The 21,828-nt window shown below is 37.0% G+C and overlaps 1 protein-coding gene across 2 annotated transcripts in view; it reads right to left on the reverse strand.

The window, feature by feature from the left end:
* LOC100741952 (monocarboxylate transporter 10-like) overlaps positions 1-21,412 on the reverse strand; it is a 102,121-nt gene extending 80,709 nt beyond the window's left edge. For both annotated transcript variants that reach the window (XM_033323261.1, XM_033323262.1), the window contains exons 1-4: positions 20,915-21,412; positions 19,251-19,416; positions 9,005-9,127; positions 7,816-7,989 (exon numbers count right to left, since the gene is read on the reverse strand). In XM_033323261.1, coding sequence (XP_033179152.1) covers positions 7,816-7,989; positions 9,005-9,127; positions 19,251-19,416; positions 20,915-21,085 — 634 coding nt within the window. In that variant the 5' untranslated portion in view covers positions 21,086-21,412. The remainder of the gene's footprint in view (positions 1-7,815; positions 7,990-9,004; positions 9,128-19,250; positions 19,417-20,914) is intronic.
* Between the last annotated feature and the right edge of the window lie 416 nt (positions 21,413-21,828).

Below are 21,828 nucleotides of genomic sequence, written 5' to 3' on the forward strand. Positions count from 1 at the left end.
ATTATAAATGACAAAGTTCCATTCACTTCCGCGTGGTTTCTTCGATGGTGAGCCAAGAGCAGCGTGAAGAGGGAAGAAAAAGACGATCGATACGAGGACATAACGCGTAGGTTATGCTTATGCGTGTTTGCATCTGTACGACGAGAGGTACGTCCAGTTTCAGGATCGTGAAAATGTCACGCCTGTCGTGATGAAAGGCTTTCACTTTTCTGGCGACACGGTAATCACGCTAGTTCTCTGTGGCCCGTTCTTTCACCTTTCACTCCTGACTGTCGTGTAAATTAAGCAGCATTTAACACTCAGCTGCTTAGGAAAATTGCCCCGAAAAGATCACGCTTGATGCCCAAGTGGCTTCTAACGACGCGTGCATTAATTAAGAAACGTTTCCTTTCTACTGTGACTGATTTAATTTCCGATGTTTGATGTGAACGGGAAGAAAACGCCAAATTTTTCATTAGAAAGCAGTTAGGTTATTTTGTTGGCTTTGTATACTGCATTGCATTGTAACATAAATTCGTCCTGTCTTTATATTTTCTTTTCATTCATACTTGTTACAATGTACGTAATGCATGTATAGAAACAGGATGAATTTATTTAATATTCTTTATTTAATATTCTTTATATACAGTGTGGTTGGTAACTGGTGGTACAAGCGGAAGGAAAATATAGAATAATTTCGCGTAGAATCACCCCCTTTCCGCTTGTACCACCAGTTACCAACCACCCTGTATATATTCGTTGCATCTAATATACGAAAAAATATTAAATTGGCACGTAAATTCATCCTCATCATTCATCATCACGCGAAAAAGGAAGTCGAAAATATAGAATAATTTCGCGTAGAATCACCCCCTTTCCGCTTGTACCACCAGTTACCAACCACCCTGTATATATTCGTTGCATCTAATATACGATATGTGTAATATATACAGGAAAAACAAGACGAATTTATTTCAAAATCCAATATATGTACATAAAGTATGTAGTACAGACCGCTGCAATTCTCAAATAATATCGCGAATACGCTCGCAATCCACTATCGCTTAGATCGCAACCACGTAGTCCCATAAACCCCAACGACTCCATATTGCAGCCCTTAACAGGAAGAAAGTTCAAGGCAACCATCTCGAAAGTAAAGCGCCAACACCTCGCTAAACTACCTGTATCACAATATCCGTGCACTATATATCCATCAAAGGGTTCTCTTATTTCTCACCATATACTGAAAATTCGCCAACCTTCTTCAACTCAACTAGACGTGTAACTATGAAGATCGTTCTCTTTCTAAACGCGTTGACTGTCAGTACGTTTTCTCCCCACGTTTCTTAGGACAATTAGAATATGATAAATTTCACGGATTAAACGATTTTCAACAATGCGAATAATTTCGAAAACATCGTGAAGCATATGCGTGCAAGTGCAATATAATATTCTGCAAAAATTTAATGTTGTTTAATCATGCGGTCGAATAACACATGTACAAGCAGGCACGAGCCGATTGCTTATGAAAAAATAGAATTTTGTCATTTAAGGTTCAGTTTACGAGAAAATCAAGTTTCAACATTTATCAAGTATACTTGAACATGGCCAATTTTGGACTAGACAGGACTAAATAATCGACAGGGGATTGTTCTAGGCGTAAAAATGAGTGGAATATTAACTTGGATACTACTTATGATTATATCGCAGATATATCTGATTATATTTAATATTAAATGATAAGATTTCAGATTAGATTATGTAGAAATAACATGCATAATAATAAGCCCGATAAAGACCAAAATGTTTAAAATTATCTATAAAACATTTAATTAAGAAAGCAATGACCGTGGTACTCTGATGGATACCGATTTTATATCAACATTCAACGACGCGTGGCTCGTTCAGCGTGATCGAAGCTGCACTGTACCGCGAGAGACGAGCGTGGCAAGAGTGGCAAGAGTGCGAGAAAAATAAACCATGGAAAAATAAAAGCAACTGAACCTGTACAACAACGTCAGACACAAAGGTCGCCGCTTAAAATATAGAACCAATCGGCGCCAGTCTGAAAAATGTCAACGTGCATCAGGCTCGCGAATCTTTTCGTTCGTTTTCCTTGTTTCATCTTCTAAACTTTGCCCAAAGGGTATCGAGAAACGCGGATACCGCGTCCAACTTTCCACTCAATGCCGCGAAAACGGTACGCTCTGGGACCCGCCAGACTTTTCTTGTCTACGTCTGGAGAGACGTGGAATCGAGATACGTGTTCTCACAGACCCTACGACACACGCTTCTTGCTCTCGCAGTTTTGTAGGTTGCGCAACCCGAGAATGTCCCGGGAATTATTTGTTCCAGAAGAAATTTGCGGAGGGATTAGTTTCAGATCTTTTTTTCCAAGTTGTAGTTGGTAATCTCTTGTTTAGAGACTGTTGTTTGGGACCATTTGCCAACATTTCAAACTTGTCTCCCTATCAATAATTTGAGTTGTTGTTTGAGATCGTTCGTCAATCTTTCAAACTTATTTTTCTCTCATTAATTTGAGATTTGTTTTTGAACATCGTTGCTTCGAGTCTCTGTTTCTATTCGGAAGTTGTTATTTCCACCATATAAAATCTATCGGTAACGCGGAAAATGAAAAAGAGAATTCGAGTCGAACTGTTTGAAACTTCGATAAAACTTCGGTTTAAATAAATCGATCGAAAGCGTTGGTTTTCCGAAATCTCACTAAAAACGAATTAAAACAGGCGCGCGGAAACATTCAATAGAAAGTTCATTCACAGCTAGCGTTCATGAAGCGTTCGTTCGTTCGAGCAACACGAAGCTCGATGTTATTTGACTTTCGCAAAATTTATGACTTTCCAGGGGGTTGAACAAGTAGTAATTCCATGTGGGACGCGTGGTTAAACGACGATGGTTAGGTCTGCATTAAAGCAAACTACGAGTATTCAAAGTCACGCACGTATCAAGCGTCAGGCAAGTCGTAAATATTAGAAAATGATACCTGAAACGAGCCGCTCTGAAACCTAGTTCGATTTGCTCCATCTAAATTTCATCTTTCGTCGTGTTGGCATTGCGTCTGTTGACTAAAACATATTTCGTAAACGAGACTCTAATACTCTGCTTCCAGTTTTACCAAAATTAGTTCGAAATTTACCAAAATTAATTCGATTCGTCAAATAGAATTTTTAGGACGTATAAAAATGTCTTTTCGGATAAAAATGCGGTATTTAATATGAGCACGAATAAATAAAACTGTGATAATTTTATTCTTTATAATAATTATAGCCGCGTCTAATCTAAAGTGATCTTTGCACGCCTATATGTAGCAATGAAACTGGTATTTATAAATGTCAAATCTCACGGAATTATGCTATCACTGGATAAATTCTTTATCTTCAGATTCTTTAATCTTTCAATTAGAAATCAGATTATGAATGGTCGTCTATGCTGATGGAAAGACTTCTAATATCGGTAGAATCACTTTATATTTATTATATATTTAAGTAGTAAATGTGTGTAATAGTAGTAGTAGTAGGTAGAATTTATTTTTAGCTTCTATAAGAGGAACTCGGTTTACAATTATTTTCCCTATTGCCTTGCACTCTCACTTAATCATCTGTACACACAATCTTATTCTATCTTTACTTTACTATTCCATGTCTATTGTCTGCATGTAGCAGTATATATGGTAAACAATAAAATATATTATTACCACGTTCATTAATAATTCATCCAACGTTACAGTCTGACGATTCCATAAAAAAGTAGTAACTGTTGCTTCCAATTACCAGTTCGTCTTTCATACAATACAATAACATTCGTATACTGTTGCTATAAATCAACTAAAGTGTCCAGATATTTATGAGCGTTAGCGTGCAAATCGACAGATCAAGAGACCGAAACTCGCCGACATAAAATATCCACCGCCACCAGATGTTACGATATATCTTCTACGCGACACCTTTTGAAGATTGATCGGCGACTGGCGCGGCGACCGAGACGTCACGATAGATTAGCTGCTGGCGCAGTGTATTGAAAATATCGTAATTTTTGCGGTGCTGGTCGCCATAAATTACACCGTCGTCAGTCCACGGACGCGGAAACCACGTAAATATACCGATCGATCGATCGAACTTTTCAACCACATCGCCGCCTATGATGTATACTAGATAACTAAGTAGAGTAGGTCAACGATAAGCCCGACCGCCGCTGCCGCAACGCCAGTATCTATCAGCCCGTCCACGGAGCTTCTTCAGTCTTCGATCAAATCGTTTTCTCGCGAGCCTCTCGGCGGCCATTATTTTCCCACAGACTTTAAATAAACCTTGACTTATCGGGGACTTCCGTATTTCATGTCGCGCCGCAAGGGAAAGCCTCTTTTCCCCTCGGTAGGCCTCGTGTTTGTCAGGGTTACTTTTAACGTTTCACTCTAATACCTTTTTCTTTCCAACAGTGATACTGTTTGCTATAGGCCACGAGAGGGATAACGGTTTATCACAGAAATGTCATATAAAAATTATTATGGTTTAATATATCGCCGTGTTGATTCAAATAGGCGTATCCAGTCAAAAGGTGATTTCGAGAGAAATGACTTTTAGTATTTAACGATCAGGTCACTGTTATATTTTCTGTTTCAACGCAGATACAGATTTTTTATTTAACGTATACGTAGACAAATTATTTTTCGGTTATCTGGTAGCGGTGACTGGATTGAAGCGGAAGATCACGTTCTTTTGACTTGACACGGCAATCTAACGACGTATGTTGCATTTCTAATACGTGGTTCGTGATTGAGGAAATTTTTGAAAATACACTGCAGCTCATAAGTATATATATATAAATACTTTGTTATGTTAACCTGAATCGAATGTTTCCTATGGCTTTTCTTTCTTATTGATACGTATTTTATTTTTTATTCATACGTGCCTCACAATGTAAAATACTAAATACGGTAAAATTTGTTGAATTTTTGCAATAACTGTAACGAGCAATAATACCAACGGTCAGCAGTGTGTATCGATGAGGAATATTTTTTGATGTTTGAAATATGTGGTTGGAGTTATGTTATATATATATATATATATATACATATATATATAGAGAGAGAGAGAGCAATACTACATTATATGTAGTATTACTCGATAATTAATATTACATTAAATATATGTAATGTCAATATTGTATATACTCTGGAGATTGGAATATTATGGTAAATCTACTATTGGTATTAAATCAACATGATATTAAGTGCAAATCAACATCATACATCTTGATTAAATCGTTGAATACAGATTGAAAATTGAGAATGTCATATGTTGCAACCTAGTATTTATCTCATATCACTGCGATAATAAACGTGAGATGCTATGATAAATCTCTGAAAGTCCATCGAATTGCTTGCAAATAGCCCTCTTCAAGAAACTTGTCGAGCAATTTGCAAAACAAAGCCATCGCGAGAGAATCCGAAGCTTACACCGATCATAGCTTCCCTCCAAATTTTCCCCAACGAATTTTCCTGGAAGTATCTGCAAGAATTCTCGACGCTATTCATCAACCTCCCCAAAAAGATGTAAAATTCCTTTGATACAGACTAACCGAGCCTCGAAAACGAACTAGGAAATTCATCTCGTGTTTCCTTCTTTGATTACCTTCTCGGTTTCCCTCGGCTAGCGAAAGAATAAGAGCAGAACGGGAACAGAGGGATTATTTTAAATTCAAGTTGGCTGTCATTATGAAATAACTGGGCGGAGAGAAACGCACGATTCCACGGGAATAAATCCTCGGCAGATCTTCGTTTCGGAGCTGAGCACCGGCTCTTACGTTTGAAATATTCCGAAGAAAGGATCCTTCCTCGACGGTGTTCGGCGAGACGTGCTGGAAATCCCTGGAGCAACGGCGAGATCCCCGTCGATGGGACGCCGGCTTTATTTCGCGCGGCATTTTGACAAAATAATTCATCGCGTTGAACGAAAGGCAAATTTCGAGAGACTGTTACGTCGATTTCAGTGAAAGGAAGCGGAAAAGCGGGCCAATACGAATACCGATGCCTGATACTTTCTGACGTCTTTGGCGGTAAATTGAGAAATATGGTGTATCGAAAGGTTCGTTCTATTCTGCGATAAATTGAAAGCAGAGCGGAACGGTTTATTGCGGTCGATTAGGCTAACCCTGTTGCGTCATTTTTCATCAGATGTTATTCTTCAATATGTAAGCGACATTTTGGTCAATAGAATAACAACGATAGAATTTTCGTCGTAAATTTTCCCTCTTAATATTTTCTACATTGTTGCCTTTTGCTTATGATTCCAATAGACAAGTCGATTTCATTTCTTGTTCGCTCTTTTACCTAAGATTCGCATAGTATATTCAAAGTTCAACACCTGATCTTACATTATATTTTGTTCTACATATTATGAGCGTATCCCTACAAGATTTATATTTCATTTTCTATACTTTTTCGCCCAAATGCTACAGATATTATAAATGCGAATGGAATTTTAAAAAAGCTGTTATCCAATTGTCGACTTCTCGTTTTAATTTGGACGAGAAAAACATTTTCTTAAAATATCACGAATCTGTTTTGTTTCCAAAATGAGAGCAGAGTTAATTTGATTAACAAACTGTTTCGAACCAAACACTACTCAAGAAGTTTAATTAAAAAGCCATTCTTGTAACAGGTATTTCGTTGAATTATTATGTCGATTACAGAGAGGATTAATCGACTGAATAGAAAATCAATTTGATAATAGACTGTATGTATATGTGTACATTGTAACATCTACAAAGAAACTTAAACGGACGATATCATCCGAGCTCGACTCGATTCTAGCGAAATGAAAGTTTCATGCGATCCGTCGCGATTACGAAAGAATCATCGAATCAATCCCACGGTGGAACAGCAGACAGCACTTAACTCTTGTCGCCACGTATGAATTTTTCACGAGTTTGTAACCTTACGATCGGAGTTTTCACAGTTGCTTCAAAGAGAGTATCCACCCGCTGCGCTGTAAGCTGCCTAACTTTTCAACAAACGTTCTGCTCATAAATATACTTGTGCGAATTTTTTCATTCGCTACTTTTATAGTATACCTTTGCATTTCGATTTTAGGATAATTTCGGGTACAATCGATCTACGCTCATTCGAACATTTAAAAATATTATAATATCCTGGTTATGTTGATAAATTTTGAAACGGATCTGCAAGTATCTGTACAAGTTGAAAGATAGCATTGGTTTCAAATTTTACTATTACAATCACCATACGTGTTTCATTATAATGTTAACAAAATTTCGAAAGGTTTCGTACAACGCACGTAATATTGGGTTGGCAACTAAGTGATTGCAGATTTTGTCATTATCATCTAATCCGCAATCACTTAGTTGCCAACCCAATATATCCACAAAAAGATTTCTGTAATAAAAATTCAAGTACTTTTATGAGCGTTTACGTATGTTACACTTATGTTTCATCGTAATAAATAAGCAGCGTATAATTAGCATCGGTTAAGAAGATAAATACCTTTTGACATTTTGAAAAATATTTCTATTTTTAGCGGATAGATTTTTCCCACTTTAGGCTTCCCACTTACAAAACGAGATTCCCAAGAATTCCCAGGATCAACGTCGCAACAATATTTTCTTCCTCTTCCCGCAGAAATTCATAAGCCGCAAACAATAAAAGGACTTTAGAAAGAGGCATAATTTAGAACGTACTATTCGAAAGCCAAAAGTTTCACCGAGGAAAATTATCAGGATGAAGTTTCCTCTGGTTGTCACGGGTCCACGAAGGAGGAAATATTGCCCGACGGAGAAAGTGTAAGATGTATGAAAACGTACCCAGATCCATGAGATGTTCCTCGCCGAATCGTCGCACAGCGTGAACATGAAGAAGCCCGAAAGCGAGCTGCATTCCAGTGGTGAGCAACAGGGCGAGGAACCCGGCTGCGCAAACCAGCCACCCCCAGCCACCCTCTGGATAGAAATGCGTTCGCATGGCGGCGACGTCTATGCCCGAAGAGAAAGATTAGCCTTAATTACGATTGCTTTTTACATGGATCGTGTGAGCGAATTTTTTCGTTCGTTTGGCCATGAGCACAGTAATTAATTAACGAATTAATTCTATTATTCTTTTCGATTTTTTCTCGGTTTTCTATATTTTTAAATATTTTTTTCTTTTTAATACCTTATCCGTAAAAAGCATGATATACATAAAGGATAATAAAATTATACTATAGCGTGCACGGAAAAGGATACGTGCGCGTATTATCTTTTGTGTCGGCTTTTATCCGGATCGAACCGACTGTATCCCTGTTGTGCCAAATTCAAACTGCGTACATAGGTACATGCATGTGTGTGTTGGATGAGAATTGTGAATAAAGGGTACAAAAGTTCGATTCGTCTGTAGCGCAAGAGCGAGACACTATCGTAACTCTGTTACATCCAATCTCGTAATATTTTATATTAAAATCTGATATCTAGAAAGTACGTGTATTTCGATAATATATGAGTTAGAATGTCCATTTGAATTAAAAAGTCTCGTAAGTTGAAAATTGATTTTAAAAATTAATTGGGAGAAATTTCATTATGAAATTTTACTATTGAACGAATAAAAAGATTTTTGATCTTCCGAGATTAACAAGTTGCAGATAATTTTTTTTCCTTAGAGAAAGTCTTTGCACCGATAATTATTAATTATAATCATTGCATGGTCGATGCTTGTGCATTTATAGGAAATTTGAAATTGTAAAAATGTATAGAATGCATGTAATACGCAGGAAGAATACCTCAAGTATCCAAAGAGAAACGCTCGCCACTACTACGTTCTACTGTTTAAATACATTGATATAAATATGAAATTGTTTTCATATTGATTTTCACGGATAAGCAATAGTGAAATCAAAAAAAAAGTTGCACAAATATCCGCGATCTAACGATAATATTTTAGCCCGATTTAGTATTGAAATAGCATTGAATTTGTATTTAGTATCGAAATATTTTCTAGCATGAAAGATATGAATTTAATTACCTGGACGACGAAAGGCTGGCACACAACGATGAAGACTTCTCAAATCACCGAGCACCCAATTACTATTTCCGATCATGCCATCATGCAGGCTTCCCTCTGCGTCCATGTAACGCATTCGAGTATCTAAAATCAGAAGAGAAACAACAATTAAAGAACAGAAATACTTTACATGTATATATGACAGATTGAGAAACGAATCAGCGTAAATTTAACTTGCCTTGGGGATGAACGAGACAATTTAAAAACTAATTTATTGTTAAACTGTTTCCAATCAAAATTTTTACCAGCAATAAATCAACAAACACGAGCGTCAACCTCAAAGGGAAATCAAAATGCATAGGTCGATATATTCAAATTTTTCAATTGACATTTGACACAAGACACAATTTTTTAATTCGATCTGATTTCTTTTAAAGAACAATGGTGATTTTCTTTTGTGTCTCTTGCAGTTAAGTTCATCTGTACGTCATAATAAAAATCGTAATAAAAATCGTTCTTCGCATCTTCACTGGCGTCGCAAATTTTGTTCAAAACCAATCTGTAAAAGCCATATTTATCTCGATTTCAGTGCTAATCGTCTTACACTGATTGGCTTCTAAGCTCTGTGTGTATACGAAATGGCGTGACTTTCGCAATCGACGCTACGTTCGCTTGAATGTAAATTAAGAAGGCTATGCGCGGATTAACCCCTGGCGGATTAGGCACCACTGTTTTTGCGTAATTCGACGATATATTTGCAGGACTTAATTACACCGAGAACTGGCTCGCAGATGCGTCCAATGAATTTACGTGGCACGACCCGTTTTGTGCGCTGGCTAAGCCGGGCGATAAAGATAAACGCTGTTTATTGTGAGTTCGGTATCGTTGAAGACGAACTCTCCACGAAAAAGAGGCAAATTGAAATTAAGTTTGATTAAAATTACGTTTCGTGAACTTAATATAGCGAATTGCGGTATTTTATTGTGCGTAACGTGTCTAGGAAATAGGGAAGGCTTTGTTAATATTCTAAATTAGAATTTAAGAGGATTTAATTCAATTAGAATTTCGTTTCACAGCTTTTGAATAGATTTAGAACTATTGCAGCGAAATTAATGTTACTTGCTTTGTGCATTTTATTTCTATTTTTTTGAATAATTATGTGGATCCCTGTTACTCGACTTTCTATTTCATTTTTGTATCTGAAATTGTACTATGAATTGCGATTATCTCTTAGGAATTATAGAAGAGTTTTTTTTTAGTATTTCAAATTGGAATTTAAGAGATTGTTATATTTTAGGTGATAGTGACGCGTGATATTTTAATGCGTGAAAGTTACAACGTGTTAAAATAACTGTGAAATAATTAATAATATCTAATTATTAGCTAATTTAATAATTAGCGATATTTAATTTTATGCTCTATTTTTGCTTTTGAAATAATTATCAATAGTATTGATTTATGTTAGGCTCCGTGATCTCAAAATTAGCATTATCCAATTGTACGACCCCATGACTGTCATTACCGAGTTCCCTGATCCTAGAATTATCGCTATCTAGTCCAACATTCGCGAAATTATCACTGGAAAATCCTATAAGCTTGAATTGTTGCTACTGGAACTGTCTGGCTACGTCTTCCGAATCTACTGTCATTTCGATATTAAATGTCACGAATTTCTACTAGTTTGAAATTCCCACTGTCAAACAATGTTATCGTTATAGTTGTTTTCCATCGTTTTCTACAATTTTGCAAAGTCTTTCTAAATTTCACAGCATGAAAATACAAATTTTGCTTTCCTTGTTATACTATTTGCTTAGCTTCCAAAAATCTCTACCATTTCTATATCTTATTCCTCATTTATATTGTTTCCATTATGATATTTCTATTACAATCACGGATTTTGTAACCAACGTTTATTGATACCAGTCACGATATCTCGATATTCAAGAATATTCAAAATACTAATTTCTGTTTCTCTTAAGTAGCCTGTTAAGGCTACGACACAGAACTTATACCGTAGATTCTGCCAAGTTCATAAGCACAGTCTTGTTAAAATGATTACATTGAAAAAGGAGCTTTAATCGAAGAAATTAAATGTTGTACATAGTATAAAATTTTCGTATTTCCTATACCTATGAAGCTTCACTGTAAATCCTGCAAACTACACATGCTGAATCGTAACAATGTAAAACAAATAATAAATAAATTCTGTGATACGCATACAAAGCCCAATAACATGAAATTTAATTCCTATTTATTCTGACAATTCTCCAATTTTTCTGTTATCACTGTACGTAATAAACTTCATTAATTCTCGACTTTTTATTGTTATACAACCTCCATACACGAATATTCATCATCCGTTCTATATTTTCTGTTTTCCATCAGAATTTCCATTACAGCGCGCGAAATATTTAATTCGAGGTTAATGGAAAATTTTTCAACGTGTTACAAAATTGATTCCGGGCAAAGAGAGAGAGAGAGAGAGAGAAAGAGAGAGAGAGACAAGTATTCAGTATATCAACGATGTTTCTGTCTTGCAACATCGCAACCCTGTGCCACGGACCGGGGATGAAACGAGTTGAAAGAAATGAAGAGGAAAAAGGAGAGTCAAGTGGGTTAGATAAAAGTGCTCATGAAAAGGAGATGCTAGTTGCTATGGGGTGAGAACGAGGGCCAGCAGTCTTGTGGTCGAGGGTTCACGAAAGCGGGTCGATGATTTTCAACCGAAGAAATGTACAGAAAAAATCTTGGAAAAATAGTGTTCCTCCGTAATTTCGCATCTATCGATGACTTACGGCACACATATTGTTCGTCCACGTTTTGCATTCTCGAGAAAAACAGCTCTGAAAGTTCGATGGTAGTTTATAATTAAATAAAAACATTTTACATTGCATTTATCGATGCTATTATAAAATTGGCTAGAAATTGTGCATTGGTCCTTTTTTAGAAACACAAAATGACGATGGTGGATCATGGTTCTTGAATATATCTTTGTAAATACGAAATACAAAAATATTACTTTTGACAAATTTACGAAGTAGACATAAATATGACTTTTATGGTGCAAAAAGTAACTGTTAACCGGAGAACTATCATCCATGCGGAGAAACTCGAATTTCAAAAAACGTGGACAGGCGATATGTGTGCGATAAACACGTTTCTTGCTAATGAAACGTGCGATTAAAACTGGAAAATAATTCATATAGAAAATTTAATTAGCGAATCAACTGACGTAGTGTGAGACGTGAAAGCGTCGCAAGTCAAAACGTTTTTATTAATTGTTTTATATAATATTCTTCTATAATACTCTTCGATGAACATTTTCGGAAGCAAGAGAAATTTTCAGAAGCCACAGGAAACAGAACCGCGCAATTTGAATTTCCATCTGTCTTTCGGCCACGGGAACCAATTTCTTAACGTAGATTCGCAAACGAGCTCGCGTGAGCACAGCTTGCAAGGAAAAAGGATGGAAAAAATTGTAGAAACATAAATAGTAGAAAGAAAAAGTTAAGTAGCGCGAACCAAAGCAAAAGCAAGTAAAAAAAAAAAAAAAGAGGACAGGAATGGGCGTGACACGTATTCTTAATTGTGGCATGACCGTTCGTGCCGGCATCGCTGAACGTTCCTTTCCGCTTCTTTTCCTTTCTCTTCTTTTCGCCTCTTAATTACAACGTACAACGGCAAAGTTTCCGCAAACAGCAAAAGTTCCTCGTAAAATTCGTCTTTACAGGGCTAATGAAGTTTTAAGCAATTTAAAGTAGAATTTCAGCGACGCTCGCTGTTTGCATTTTTATTACGCTCTTCTGGTCACTGTTGGAAAATGACCTTTCCTCCTGGACCCATCGAAAGCTTTCCCACCGCGTAAAAATAAAGAGCAGCGATGATACGTCGTTGCAGATATTTCAATTCTCTCTGTTACTCGAAAGAACGCAATTAGATCTAATGTGGTCAAGTTAAATATATTTCTTTCTCGAAATAAGAAAAACATGGATGCACCTTTCAATTTCTGTAGTCACGTGAAATTATACTACTAAATGGTAGGAAATTTAATACAGTTTAAGAGATTCAAGTGCTATAACAGATATAACGCGTGCAAAATACTTTTTGCAGCTATTGTATAAGTAGAACTTAATTATTATTAATTATTGTATAATGTTGGATTGTAATCGTACGGTGTTTGTCCCGTGTTCGTAGATCTTCAACGGTGGCAGACTAAAATGACGAAAATGTTTTTAATAATTTTCATTTCGAAGTGATTTTGTTTGGGAATAAAATCCTATTGGTTGCTGGACGACGGGCAGAAAATTTTTAACAGACAACTTGAACGATTGTCAAGTTAGAGTCTCCTGGAAATACAAGAAATTGGAACAATCCAAACAAATAATGACTGAACTAAGGCTGATTCAAAAGTAAAACTAATAAATGGTATTATAACTTGGTGTGGAAATGAAACGGAATTAATTTCCACGTCAAATGTCTTTCCAATTTATCATCCTGTTCTTCTCTCGATTCCATTTGAAAAGGACAAAGCCAGGATATCCAAAACTAGTTTACCTTTATAATTAATTACCGGATCGCACGAGCTAGGCACATTACGGTTAATTTTCTCCACGGTCGACTGCCAGAACAAAACTCGTCTCTCGCAGAGAACGTTTCAACGTTCGTTCACGTGTAATTTAAAATCCTCTCTGTCTCGGCGATCAAAGAGACAATTTTATATTTCCCTTCGATATTCTTTTCTCCGTCGACGAGAACGAAGATTCGCTATTTTCCTTTTAAATTTCCATCGATTCTACCATGAATAATCTCTCTTTTCTCTACTCCACGACAAGCGGTTGAGATACGAAACGGAACACTCATTAACGCACCGAGTTCTGACGAGCAAGGAAAAGCTGCAAAAGGAACTTCTCTTTCCATTGGCTGATAGTGCACAATAGCCGGAGATCGGACGCAAAGGCGAGAAATCAAAGGGACGAAATATTCTTAATTACAATGAGAACGAACGTGAGCCAACGAAGGAGATAAACGCGTGGGTCGGCCGAAAAATGAGGCTGCTTGTGAAAAATGGATCGGAACCAGGTTGAAAAACAAAAACTGCGGACGACGAAATTGCCATGAAAAGGAATTACGACGCTTCCTCCGCTTTGCTAAGATCTCGCTGCCATCGTAACTTACCGCTTTGATGCAAAACTTATGAGAATCTTGTGCCGTGAATTTCCGAATTTCTCCTCCTTCTATTTCTTTTTTTTTTTCTTACTTTGTCGGATAAAATATGTAGAGTAGAGGAACGGGTTATGTTTCATGCGGTAAGGTTGTTCTTTCAATTTTCCAAAAGGTTTTCTTGTACGGAAACTAGGAGGAAGAATATTAATAGGAAATCTTGAAATGGATGGAAGTAAAATGAGACGGCCTCGGTCAGACGTGATTGAGGTATATGGTCTGATTAGAGTGAGTTTAATTAGAGAATTGCTTGAGAAGATTTTCGAAAGTGGTTTGCTTCCTGAGATGTATACTAATTACGTTGATAGTGAAATTTACCTACATTATCTAATATTAATTAATCAAGTAGTGGGTGAAGCCTAAGTAATGAAGTTGCGGGCCTTATGAAAAATGCATGGCGTCAGTTGAGCTCTTAAAAAGCTATACAAAGTGGCATTATGGACAAGTATTATATTTCAGGATATTTTATTATCTATTATATTTCTTAAAATATAAAGTATAATGGAATATTATTTTTATTACTGTATATTAATGTGTATTAATAAATTATGAAAAAGTATATCAATGTATCAAGACCTTAAATACCAATCTCACTTGAAAATTTCGCAAAACAATTTCCTTCCTCAAGATTCTTTTCTAAACTGTTATTGTAACACAATATAGTAAACTATATAAAAAAGCATATATAAAAAATATCAGTTTGAATCATAAAAAAAATAGCAGAACATTCTTTTTCCTAAACATTCTCTTCCAAAGCAAGTTTCCTATTTCAGGAACTACAGTATCTACTTCTTCTCGGCAACGAAGTCACAAAACACTGACCACAATAAAGAAAATCCAGCGACATATTTCCGTTTCTATTCTGTGGCAGCCATGGTGGAACAAAGAAAAACACTCGTCCCGATTGAAGCTTCTGGTTGATATATGTGCCGGTTACACGGGAGATTTGTCAAAAATCGATCGTGGACGAGATACAAACACGCGTCTCTTCGAACGAATAGGAAAAAGTCGAAGGATTTTAAAAGAGTCCGACGATTTAATTGTCCCGAAAAGTAGATCGAGACGTGGTTGCCGATCCGTGAAACGATATCAGCAATTGCGTCGCTTCCTGTAATAATTGTTTTCCGAAGAAAAACGCGAGCCCGAGTAATTTTCTTCGATAGAAAACAAGCAGCGGTTTTTTTAACTGCGGTTCGAGTTTCATTTTTATGATTGTGCGGTTTAGTGGCACTTTTGTACTGAGAGTTTCGATGTGTTCTCACTGCAGTTAAAATAGTATCGATCCCAGTAAAACGACTGACGAAATGTCTCAGTGAAGATTTGTAGTTTGGTTTCTCGCTTTTCGATCAAATAAACGTAGAGGGAAATTAATGGAATGTACTGTTACATTGTTGTGGAAAAGTGGAACGGTGTACGAAAAACAGCTTATTAAGAGATTATTGTTTTATCAAGTTGCATTGTCTGAAAATATCCAATGGAAGTATCAATGGAGGTAGAAGTGGAATTGTTTATTTAAATACTCTGTGTACAATAATTATAGGTTTGCAAATCAATTTGACGTTTTATTAAACTGAATATAAAATGACTATCATAAAATGGAATGTTCATAAAGAACTATAAAAGAATACGATTAATTAGAAGTTAGAGAAAGAGCGAGAAACAGTACAAGTAGTGAAGGTTCGTCTATGGTCAGACATCTCGTTCAGCACGTCGCAATCAATATATTTTTTGATATTAATTAGAAAGAAAGCGAGAAGTAGAGTAAGTAGTAATGATCTACCTGTGGTCATACAATATCTTGCACTCGATACACTGATCAATATCTCATAGTATATCGTATACGCAGTTATTTAATACTAACATCAATGAAACAATTATTTGAAAATTGTTGAATTATTTATCTTGTAATTATTAAAATAAAAAGTCACACTTGGGAAATTAGTAAAAATTCGAATTGTTTAACTATTCCATTCCTATCGTTAATAAACATAGCAATATCGTAAATATTCTTCTCAACTTTGATCTTTTCCCTCTTTTTCTATTATACAAATTTCTTTTATGCTATCAAATTTAAATTCTGAAAAAATATCTCAACATCCCATAACCCCGCCAGACACTACTATGTTCCACATAAACCCATTTATACACACAATATATCTTCAGTAATATCCACTAACATAAATTTCTCCCTTGATAAATCCTAACTACCTAAATCATCTTTAACATCTGCCCCCAAAATTACCATTCAACCTGTCGCGTTAGCATTATATCGTCAACAAGAAAAGAGAAGAAGAAAAGAAAAAAGAAAAAAACGAATGAACCAGCTTATCGAAAACAATAGAAGTAAAACAACTGGGAAAAGCTCCGATATCGGTAAATCGAGCGAAAAATCGGGAAATTTCGTATCGCCACGGATATTTCGGTTGGGATTGCGTGCACGCGGGTCATCTGCATAATACGAGGCGAGCGTGGCGATGCCTGCAACTGATTCGAAATCGATTCTTTCGCAGAGGGCGAAAGAGGGTTGACCATGCAAATACAATTGGAAAGGGTCGGTTTGTCCAATCGCAAGTGTCCACCGTGTTTAACCGTAACGCGAATTCGTTCGAAAACTATGAGTGGGTCGCGCGTCGTGGTCAGCTTCGAAGCTTGTAAATGACACGACAAATTAACACGAGTCAACGTGGCCGTGCGCGAATTTCATCGTTTCAGCAAAATCGTAACTGTACCGTGAACCTTTCTCTCCTTCTCTCGTTCATTTCGTCAATTTGATTTTTCCCACCTTTTCCTTGTGAAACACACGTGCGGTTCGGTTGACATTCGCGACTGTCAACTTGTTGAATTGTTTCCCTTTTTCACGCGCCTCTGCCAGCTGACAGGCCACTTGCGAAATTCCTGCGATATTTTTCATTAAAACGTATGCGATTTCGTTGTTCACTGTGACAGCGACGATGAAAATTCCGATAGAATTTTACTGTTATTCTTTTGGATTATATGGAGAACGATACGTAGAATTTTTACACCTTTCGTCACAGTAGATATATTGCACTGGGAAACGCGAATATATTTTTATTTATACTGCGCTTCGTAATTGTTGGAGTTTACGCAACTGTCGAAGTCCATACACGTTGCTCGACTAATTTAATTTTATGACCTGTACCGTTTCGTCGTGGCTTCTCAGCTGATTTAGGGTCCGACGATGCGAAGATTCCTCGCAACGAATCGCCGATATTTCTTAGGAAAATGCGAATAATAGCAGGAAAATCTTTTAGACAGTTTACAGTAGAGAACAATAGAAAAATTAAAATTGATATTTGTATGTATAAGTGAGAATAAATTTTGTATTAAATTTTGTCTGTACCAAACACTTTGGTAACAACCGTGTATTCTAAAATATACAGGGTGGTTGGTAACTGGTGGTACAAGCGGAAGGGGGGTGATTCTACGCGAAAAAAGAAGTCGAAAATATAGAATAAAAATTTTCCGTTCGAGGCTTTGTTTTCGAGAAAATCGACTTTGAATTTTCGCTCGGTACGCGTGCGGTACGCGTACCGAGTCGTTATAACGGATGTCACTATAGATCGTTGTCTCGATGGAAAAATTAAAAAAAAAAGACAAAATTTAAAAAAAGATTTTTATTCTATATTTTCGACTTCTTTCCGCTTGTACCATCAGTTACCAACTACCCTGTATAATATATCATATTACACATTCATTGTTTTTAATAATTATAATTCAATTACGAAAATCATGATACTTTCTTAATTTTAGCTCTTTAAACTTTCTTTGGTCCGCCACTCTGTATACAATGCTGGATCATCTTACTCTAGTACGAACAAAGGCCTGTAAAGTTAAACGATTTAAAAACTCTGAGGTATTTCCACTTGTTTTGTATACGAGGAAGTACTGTTTCATTTAACGCGTTTTGCATTTTATTCGATTTCTCGGGGGCATCTTTCAGCGAGATTGCGCAAGTTTTCTCGTAAAGTCGGTATAAGAACGACTCTATCCACTCGGCCCTCTTGGTAAACTTGCTCATAATCTCAGAATGCTTCTGTTTTCGTTCTCACGGCGCGACGTTGCTTGCCAGGACACCGGCCTAATCCGTTTCCGTCAAGTTTCGCGACTACGTTCAATATTCAACAGCAGGTGAATGCCGAGAGAGGAAGAAAAAGGGAGGACCAGAGAGACTTTTTCAACGCGTCAGATTGAGAATCGTCGTATGTATGTGACGAGAGGACACCGTATTTCAACTTTGGAAATATCCTTTCCACATAGTGTCGTGAAAGTTGCTCGAAACATGAATTCAGCATTTGCAGAAGATGAAAAATCTCTTCTGTTCCGCTTAAATAACTTTATAGTATACGTTATCCTAAATTGTAAATACAAAATTTCGTTCTAATTTCGTTCCAAGATTATCTCAGTTTTAGAAATGCCGATCCTTACAAACTTTGAACAACGAAACAAGTTAATCGTGCTCGATCCTGCTACATTTTAGCGAACAAACAGGATTCCTAATGTTTCGTGAGAGACTGCAAGGTAAAATTGGAACGAAAAAGCATGCGTAACAACAAGACATTTTTCATATTTCGCCCTCTAACCGGAGATATTCTTCAGCGCTAGGAAAAGATCATTGGGTGGAAGATGATCGAAAGCACGTAGCAGTAGTCGATATATATCTATAGAGTTATGTGGAATATCATGGACACACAGTGGAGGATATATAACGTAGAAAATGTTAAAAATTGATACGCTGTGTATGTTAGTAACCTTTATGCTACACATTTTTCACATATCGATAACAATCATCCACAGTATGCTACGTTGTACGTATATTACGCTTATTCGCTGCTCTTAACAAGTATAAATCCACGTTAAAAAATCATGGTGTCGCCTTATGTTTCTTATTTTACAAACTTCTTCTAAACTTTTTCCCGATACTTTGATAAAACATATTTTATGTTTGTCATATTTATTCATAGTCGATGAAAGCAATCTTTTTTCATAGCCGACAGGAAGAATTCATTTTTTATAAAGGTGTACTCACCACCGTGATAGGAACTGCCCCGATGAGGAGTGTAGATACCGTTCCTGGGCTCGGGACAGTGGCTCGGCGTGTAATACTGCATTGGATGATGCACGTAATTGTTCGGGGTGCTCGGCACGTGTACCGGATGGCAGTGCATACATCTTCGCGGTGTCTCCGGCACGCCCTGGACAAAAGAAACATGTCTGCAATGCATCGAGAAAGGCAATAGCGATCGGGCACGCGAGAACCAATGATAAATCGCGACGATCGACGACGTAGCCTGAGAATTAAACGTCGCTGGATATCCGCCGACAGGGTGAAAGTGTCGCTGGCCGAATACCAATTAGGGGATGAACGCCCCACGCAATTCTCGCAAACTGATCGACGACGCCTACCTTGTACATTTACCTGTAAAATGCGCGATTTCTGCGTCGATAATCGAATCAATCTATCGTATCTGATTCGTGGAACATTAGAATAGGATCTTTATGATTTTCTTTTGTATGAGTGGATAAGATGATAGATAAGACGATCATGACATAGGCTAATTAGGTTCTTAACGGAAACGTAGTATAAATATTCTTTTTTTTTTTTAGATGAGAGGAGAATTAAAAGGTAAATTGACGAATTTTATTTTTTGTCGATTTGTTAATTTTATTGGAGGAGTGCGTGATTAGTATTGAACTTTTGGGGAAACAAACAACGTACTTGGATAAATATTTATGAAGAGGATGTCCTAAGTGATAAAGAATTTCAATGTAAATTTAAAAAAATGTGATCGTTAGATCATCCTCTTTTCTATGACTTTAAAACATCAAAGATCAAACTCTATCATTCGTTTCCATTTAACAATTAATCTTCCTTCTATCCCTAACTTGTACGATCCCTGTGGTTCAGAATTTGGTTAAATCAGCTACCACCCTGTCAATCTTTTTAAAATTTGCACTTGCTGCTCGACGAGATATTAATCAGTCGATAATCGATCACTGCAAAACAATACGCTTTCGATAAACAAAAGACCGTCTTTGGCACATCCTCACACTTATCCTTCATCTTCTTCTTTACCATTCTGTCAATCATCCTAAAATTTCCACCTATTGTTACAGATTAATCACTTAACCTACGATTTACGTTCGAGAATTTTGGGCCGATTTACATTTGGTCCGATCATCTACTACGGGATATGCCCGAATATTTACGTTTGGCCCGATCATCGTACTACGGGCTATGCCCGTAATTGTAGGTTAAGGGGCTAACTACTAATGAAAAGAAAACATTCAACTATTGAAAAACGTTTTGTTTCAATGAAACGCGTTTTTAACGAATAAGAAATCGTCTTTGGCAGATTTTCGCATCCATCTTTCATTATTCAGCAACCTGAAAATCTTCTGAACATTTCCACGATTATTACAGATTCTACATCGAAATGCCAATTGCTCAACTAATATCCAGCTATTGAAAAACGATGTTCCTTGGACAAATAAAACAAAAGATAGCTGGTCGAAAACCGATAGCTGAAAAAGGGATAGAGCTTGCAAAACGGTCCACTAAAACTTTAATGTCGGACTTAATCCACGAATTTGCTTATAACCCGACGCGTTCTCCGGATACGATCACCCTAACGATGATAATCCAACGACACGAAAACGACGGGATTTTTCTTTTTTTTTTTTTTTAAATACCTGCATAGAATGCTGGGATCGGAGCGATCTTATCGAGCCAGCTGGGTGAAGGGAGGGCACGCTACCACCGAAGTTCATCGCGGAATTCCTACAGCCGCCCGGGGTGGACCAACCCCCGCGCACGCTGGCCGAAGTCCACCCCATAGTGCTACCGCAATCGTCCACCAGCATTTTCACAGCGCACCGGGCATCTCACTGATCCTCTTTCGTCGACTCGACGACCTGCAATTGCCTGGATTTCACTCGTCGTCTTGCTGCTCTATCGGCGGAAGCTTGCGTAGCTCTAAAACTATTCTTCGAAATGATTGTCCTCGATATTATTCTTCAAGGTAATTCCTATTTTCCCGTGATTGTCGTTAATCTGAGGGACGTTGGTGATCGACCACGTGGAGATTGAGATTGAAATTGAGATTGGTCGAAGAACGACGGTGGTACGGTGGCTGTTGGCGAAACTCATCTTTCGTTGCTGAGGATTCAATCGTCTCGATTCAGGCGTGGATCTGCAAGCAGAAAATATGAAACGTGGGTGAAATAGAGAATTGGCGAGCGCTGGCTGTCGATTAGAACTGTAATTAAGCGGATGGGAATGACGAGAGAGGTAGCAGAGGTGAAATGGGACGCGGATTAAAACTGTACTTTACTCGATGAGGATTCCAACGGAACGATGAGAGATAAGAATTTTACTATGTTCGATTTCTTTTTCTATATATCGTTGAGCTTTTCGTGCTACGTTAAAGATATTCTATAGCAGATATAGAATAGAATATTCAAGATTCGCGTATATTATTTCTCTCATCTACGGTTTATGGTTTCACGAAATCACCAAATTACGTTACGCATTATGGTAGGAATTAAGGTTCACTTTTTTGTAGGATATTAAGGAAAAGTGTGTATTAGGGATGAAGTAATTTTAT

The sequence above is a fragment of the Bombus impatiens genome, unplaced genomic scaffold (genome assembly GCF_000188095.3).
Source record: "Bombus impatiens unplaced genomic scaffold, BIMP_2.2 scf_0882, whole genome shotgun sequence".
Classification (NCBI taxonomy): domain Eukaryota; kingdom Metazoa; phylum Arthropoda; class Insecta; order Hymenoptera; family Apidae; genus Bombus; species Bombus impatiens.